The sequence below is a fragment of the Phoxinus phoxinus genome (assembly GCF_949152265.1).
Source record: "Phoxinus phoxinus genome assembly, chromosome: 17".
Lineage (NCBI taxonomy): Eukaryota > Metazoa > Chordata > Actinopteri > Cypriniformes > Leuciscidae > Phoxinus > Phoxinus phoxinus.
Genome location: NC_136892.1, coordinates 33,677,952 through 33,685,451, shown reverse-complemented (window position 1 = coordinate 33,685,451; position 7,500 = coordinate 33,677,952). Strand labels below are relative to the sequence as shown.

At 42.2% G+C, this 7,500-nt stretch overlaps 1 protein-coding gene across 1 annotated transcript in view; it reads right to left on the bottom strand.

The window, feature by feature from the left end:
• oaz1b (ornithine decarboxylase antizyme 1b) overlaps positions 1–6,845 on the bottom strand; it is a 9,931-nt gene extending 3,086 nt beyond the window's left edge. The window contains 5 exon segments of the mRNA XM_079586537.1: positions 733–818; positions 1,786–1,958; positions 3,525–3,611; positions 3,613–3,664; positions 6,597–6,845. Of these exon segments, the coding sequence (XP_079442663.1) occupies positions 733–818; positions 1,786–1,958; positions 3,525–3,611; positions 3,613–3,664; positions 6,597–6,724 (526 nt within the window). The 5' untranslated portion in view covers positions 6,725–6,845.
• Positions 6,846–7,500: the final 655 nt, after the last annotated feature.

Below are 7,500 nucleotides of genomic sequence, written 5' to 3'. Positions count from 1 at the left end.
CACACACGTACCACGGTCGTCCCGGTTCTTATAAAAGCAGACGAACACACACACGTCAGGACACACACACACACACACGTACCACGGTCGTCCCGGTTCTTATAAAAGCAGACGAACACACACAGGTCAGGACACACACACACACACACGTACCACGGTCGTCCCGGTTCTTATAAAAGCAGACGAACACACACACACACACACACACACACACACACACACACACACACACACACACACACACACACACACGTACCACGGTCGTCCCGGTTCTTATAAAAGCAGACGAACACACACAGGTCAGGACACACACACACACACACACGTACCACGGTCGTCCCGGTTCTTATAAAAGCAGACGAACACACACACACACACACACACACACACACACACACACACACACACACACACACACACACGTACCACGGTCGTCCCGGTTCTTATAAAAGCAGACGAACACACACACACACACACACGTACCACGGTCGTCCCGGTTCTTATAAAAGCAGACGAACACACACACACGTCAGGACACACACACACACACGTCAGGACACACACACACACACGTCAGGACACACACACACACACGTCAGGACACACACACACACACACACACGTCAGGACACACACACACACATCAGGACACACACACACACACATCAGGACACACACACACACATCAGGACACACACACACACATCAGGACACACACACACACACACGTACCACGGTCGTCCCGGTTCTTATAAAAGCAGACGAACACACTGAGAACCTTCAGATGCTCTTCAGCAAACTCCAGCAGAGAGATGAAGCTGAAACACACACACACACACACACATCATCAGTCTACACGCTCATATACTGTGAAGAAAATAATGTGGGGAATATTTAGTGATATTGAGTTGTGTTCTGCTCAGTGCATCTCCGTTTCTTCATTTATCTAAATGCTGTTATTTTATTTAATCCAATTTTTATTATTTAAATAATTTTTTTATAAACTTATTTATATTTTAATCTAATTTGTGTTATTTAATTAAATTATTTTAATAATTTGCTATAAACAATTTCATTTATTATTTATAAATAATGTGCATTTACTTTTTCATTTATACAGCATTTGTATTATTCAAGTCATTATTTTTATTTAATTTGATTATTTCTTTTTTAAATGTTATTTTTATTTAATAACCTTTTTTAAAATAAAACATTTAAAAAAAAAAGATTTTTATAAATAAAAGTCTTAAAAAAACAAGTTTTTATTTAAATAAATGTACTCCATATTTAAAAAAAATCCTTATATTTATTTTAATCAAATTGTTATTTATTTAAATAAATTTGTATTATTAGTGTAAAACTGATTTCATCTATTATTTTAATAAAATTTGTATTGTATTTATTTATAACCTTATTTTTTATTATTTACTTCTCTTTTTAACTATTTTAAAATGTTGTTTATACAAATTTTATTTTGAAGTTTTATTCAATATATTTTAATATTTTCAAATGTATTTAAATAACATTTATAAATACATTTTTTGTATAATTTATATTGATTAATAATTAAAATTCAATCATTTATTTTTTTCTTTTATATTATTTTATTCATCTTACTTTTTATAATTTCAACAAAATTTTTGTATACTTTATATATAGAATTTAATAACTGTATTAATTTAAATCTACGATTTATTATTTGAATCTAATTTTGATCCTTTACTCCCCGTTCCCTCGGCCGCATCAGAGCCGTTGCTATGGGGTCGTGTGCGGTTGCTAGGGTACCTCTCCTTGCTGCCCTCAGGGAAAGCGTCGCAGGGAATCTCCACGAACAGGCCGTCTCCCCGAAGCACCGCCTCCCATTGGATGATCCGGGACACGGTGGGCCGGCTCTGGAAGTGAAGGATTCTGGGACGCCCGCTCGCAGCCGGCTCTTCCGTCACAGTCAACTTCCTGTCCTGAGAACCAGAGAGCGGGCGTGAGCTTCAGAGCCGTCGGCACTTCTCTCGGCCAAACACGGTTCATACGGCAGCGAATAACTTCTGAAGCCCAGAGCAGCGCATCCATCAGAACAATAACAATAACCCATACGCTCCAGGGCTACAAGAAGATATCCAGATTTAAACTTAATCGACTAAAATAACTAGCTTCCGGCGGACAAGTCGGCTTACACCACATCAGAGGTCATGCGTCGGGTCAAAGGTCACTCATCAGAGGTCATGCGTCGGAGGTCACTCATCAGAGGTCATGCGTCGGGTCAAAGGTCACTCATCAGAGGTCACTCGTCAGAGGTCATGCGTTGGGTCAGAGGTCACTTGCCAGAGGTCATATGTCGGGTCAGAGGTCACTCGTCAGAGGTCATGTGTTGGGTCAGAGGTCACGCGCCGGGTCAGAGGTCACTCATCAGAGGTCATTCGCCGGGTCAGAGGTCACTCATCAGAGGTCATGTGTCGTGTCAGAGGTCACTCGTCAGAGGTCATGTGTCGGGTCAGAGGTCACTCGCCAGAGGTCATGCGTCGGGTCGGAGGTCACTCATCAGAGGTCATGCGCCGGGTCAGAGGTCACTCGTCAGAGGTCATGTGTTGGGTCAGAGGTCACTCATCAGAGGTCACTCGTCAGAGGTCATGCGCCGGGTCAGAGGTCACTCGTCAGAGGTCATGTGTTGGGTCAGAGGTCACTCGCCAGAGGTCATGCGTCGGGTCGGAGGTCACTCATCAGAGGTCATGCGCCGGGTCAGAGGTCACTCGTCAGAGGTCATGTGTTGGGTCAGAGGTCACTCATCAGAGGTCATTCGCCGGGTCAGAGGCCACTCGTCAGAGGTCATGTGTCGGGTCAGAGGTCACTCGCCAGAGGTCATGCGTCGGGTCGGAGGTCACTCATCAGAGGTCATGCGCCGGGTCAGAGGTCACTCATCAGAGGTCATGTGTCGTGTCAGAGGTCACTCGTCAGAGGTCATGTGTCGGGTCAGAGGTAACTCGCCAGAGGTCATGCGTCGGAGGTCACTCATCAGAGGTCATGCGCCGGGTCAGAGGTCACTCATCAGAGGTCATGTGTCGTGTCAGAGGTCACTCGCCAGAGGTCATGTGTCGTGTCAGAGGTCACTCGCCAGAGGTCATGTGTCGGGTCAGAGGTCACTCGCCAGAGGTCATGCGTCGGGTCGGAGGTCACTCGCCAGAGGTCATGTGTTGGGACGGAGGTATTATAAACAACGCTATTGTTCTTCTCTTCATGAGCCCTTTATGAGCCTGGAGGCGTAGGATTAATGTTATGATGGAGGGATGCACTTTTCTGGCCTTCAAAATCCTCCATTCACGGCCATTATAAAGCTTGGAAGAGATATGCTTTAACAGAACTGTGTTTGGCTAAAAGGAGGAAGTCATATACACCTAGGACGGCTTGAGGGAGAGTTATAATAATATAATCATTTTAATTTTAATTAAATTTAATTTTTTTGGGTGAATTAACCCTTTGAAGCAGTGGATCAGTGGTCATGTGATGAGTGGTCATGTGACGTGTGTTCTCACCGAGTACAGCTGCTGAGCTGCGGGTGTGTGATCCCGTGCCCCGTTCCCTCGCCCACCTGGGATCTTCAGAGGTGGGTGAGGGGCATCAGGAACACCACAGAGGCCCTGGACCAGTGGAACTACTACAGCACACGGACACACTGCGGAAACACACACACACACACACACACACACACACACACATCAGATTGCTGAGTTCTGGGAGCTCGTAATACCCAACAGTAGGGCTGCACAATCAACAGGGTTCACACAGCTCGGTTAACTTCACAGTCAAGGACATTCCAGGTCCACTACCCTTAAAAGACTTAAAGGGGTCATCGGATGCCCACTCTCCACAAGCTGTTATGATTCTTTAGGGTGTTCATGTGAGGTTTGTAACATACTGTGGTTAAAATTCCTCGATGGGTGTGTAAAAACAACACGCTTCACTCCTCAGAACAGCTGTTCACAGCGACCCGTTGCGGCGCGCGTCTCTTTAAATGTATGCTAATACGGTAAATATGCTAATACGGGGCAGTCCGTCAGCGGTCGTGGGCGGAGCAAGAGCCTTATGACATCATATTGCTCAGAAAATCCAAACGGCTTCATTATTGAGAGTGTTTAGGCTTTTTGAGGATTAAAAAAAAAGGAGAGAATGTATTTTCTTCACTGTATGGTGTGTGTGTGTGTGTCACACACTGCACACACACACTTATCTGCAAACACCGAATAAAAGTGCATTTTGCATCCGATGACCTTTAACGTGGGGACACATCTGCAAGTGAGTGTGTGTTAACTGTACGACGTCTCACAAGCTTTCATGTCAAACACAACTATGCAAAAAAGCTTATTTTGTGTGGTTTCGGCCATACGGCAGATCTGATATTCTATTGGTCGCATTTCTGTTTTGCATAATATTCCGAACTTCCTATCCTGTATTCTGACAACATCTGATCTTAACTGCATGGATCTTCTGGTAACCAGAAGTTAAGATATATATTCCCAGACTACTTTCAGACTATTGTTGCGATGTTTCACGGTGTGTGTGTGTGTGTGTGTAGCGTTGAGGTTCCAACGCAGTAGTTGAGTGCGCGCGTGAACTCCATAAGCAACACAACACACGGCAAACACTTAACATAACGCATTAATGCGCGTAACTAGCGTAAATCAAGCTAGCGCGCACAGGCCTCGAAGTGTTGGCGGAACACATTAGCGGACCGGAGGGAATAAACTCTTCCAAAAAACGTACTGCACAAAATAAAGGACATGCATCTATGAGTGTTTATTTTCAAAAACTTTCATAATTAACTTTTTCTTCCAGATTCACAAACTGGCAGGACCCGGGATTACAGTTACGGACGCCACAATTACACAATCGCTCAATTACACAAACATAAAGTCCACTTGCATTATTCTGAGAGCGTGTGTTTTTCTTTCTACCGCTTATCTTAAGGGTTTCCCCATTGCTTTAGTTTTAGTATAACATTATAATACCATGCATATTTTTTTACTTTAGTTTGGTTTCTTTAAATATTTTTTTTTAAATATTTGACATTTGAGAATTAATGCCAAAGAAAAGCAATACACGTTTTCAGGAAGAGTGTTTTCCGCTTGTTGATTATGATATTACAATAATAATCGACAATTATGATTTGATATGAAGGCACATTCATATTTTTTAGAATTATGTGCATCTGTGTTTCTTTATGCGATAATATACCAAAAATTGCATAACTAGATATAAACAAGTTACAGTCACTCACTTTATTACCGCCATAACACTTACTATCTCTATTTACTTTAGTAATTGAATGCGTTTCAGACCAATTATATTTTCAGGTGTTCATATTGCTTTAAAAATATAAGTGAATATTAATGTCATTGACGGAAACATAAGAAATTAGTTATGCACATCTGATCGTATACACGGCGTTTTTTAAATAAAATAAATAATTGCATCGTTCTTCACTTTCCAAAATGTTCTGAAAATAAACAAAGTTCATGAAATACACACATTTCTATTATACACACTCCAGTTTTATTGTTCATATAGGTTTAAAAAAAAAAAAAAAGATCAGAAATGTTCAGCTTAAATCTTACCAAAACATGCATAACTATGTAATATTTTGTAGGATACAAAATGAGTAATTTCCCACATAAAGGAGACACTAATAACCTTATTGCAACATCGATGTTTTAAATCGTGACGTCACCACGCGGTTCTTTTCGTGTGCACGTGCAGTCAAAACACAGAAATATGGATAATTAAGTCATAAAAGATCGAGTATGCAACAGTGACGTCTGCTGCACAATAAGTTAATGTACTTCCGGTCATAAGCGAATGATTTCCCTCGCGCGTTAGTGTGTCCATTTTATTTTTTTAAATATACGATACCGTTTCATAATTGTTTTATAAGATGTCTGATTTTTTATACACACATCAGATTAAAAAACAAACAATCAACGCGATCATACACATCATCGAATCTCATTTCAATGCTGAAAAATAAAAAATAACCAACAAAAATACTGGTCGGCGCGATCAAAGGCCCGAGGCCGGTGACGTCACGACGTCGATGTGACGTACGTGTAAAGAGCGAGGCCTTCGACGTCAAATCTCACAACAAAAAGACTTTAAACCTAAATTAACACGATAAACGCGTTCATAATTCCCCGAGCGGTTCAAATACACGCGTTCATCGCTTAATATGCAGCATCACGACACCAATCAGGTGTGCGGACGTGAAGTTAAAGGGCTACATCTTATTAGGCCACATTTCCTTCATTTAGATTTCAGTTTATCATCCTAACGTGCCATGATGATGGGTTTCCAACACTTCTGCGACTTCACGGATGTACTTTAGTGTGTGTTAGTTGACCAAAACAGTTTAAAGCGCCACTAAAAAACAGCTGCTAGCATTAGCATTAGCCCTCCAGGCCACTGTGAGGAAATAATTCCCACCAAACCCCTATTAAACCGCGTAATTAAGTCGACAGCCCTTATGATAATGACTTTATATCGTCACATGGAGATTTTCGAGCAGTAAAGTGTGAGTAAACGGGCTGTTAGCGGGGAAGAAGTCTCTCTCTCACCTTCCCATCATGTCATTAATACTGTTACTGAGCGCCTCCATGATGCTGATCTCACACTGTTTCTTTCCTTCTTTCTCACGGGCAAAGCAATGACTGTTTAGGATCCGCTGGAGGTTGGATTTTACCATCCGGCCTCGGGAGAGTTCACGCCGGCCTGTGTGCGCTCTTCTGCGGTCAGTAAGTAAGTGAAGCACCGGAGGAGGAGATGCGCATTAAAACACGCGCAGCGCTACTACGGCGAAGGCCGCGCTCATGAATATTCATCAGCTCGTCATCGCGGCCCTTACGCAACAGGCTTCGAGCGTCCGGTCACGTGGGTGCTTAATATTCAACAGGCAGCGCTTTCAGCCAATCGGATGAGCGAACGGCTGCTGGCCTCATTAATATTCATGAGACAAGCCGTCGCTATAGTAGGCTCGGTCTTTTCGTTTGTTCAGAGAGTGGAAAATTACTGAGAGGAAGCAAATGCTGTTTTGCTTTTGAGTCTGTTGACTGAGGCGTGTGTGTGTGTGTGTGTGTGATGTTTTCACACATTATTTATGTGCTCTTGAGAACATGACATGCTATTGTCTCATATATATATATACACTGGAGGTTACCACTAATATATATATATTTAGGGTGATACTCTCATGTCACGATCATAGGTCACGATACACCAAAACCTGGGAAAGGGTTTATGAACTGTTGATTAAAATGCTACATTTGGTTTTACGTTGTGTGTAGTAAATGAATAGACTTGGACTTGGTGCTGGAAACCCAATGCAGGATAATAGAGACACCAGAATAACAATATTCACGATTCTGAAGCTGAAAAAAGTACTTTTAGACGCATATACACTAGAATAATGTAGGCCGCTTTACACTGGTATCATAAGATATTTGGCATTATCAGGAGCTATAC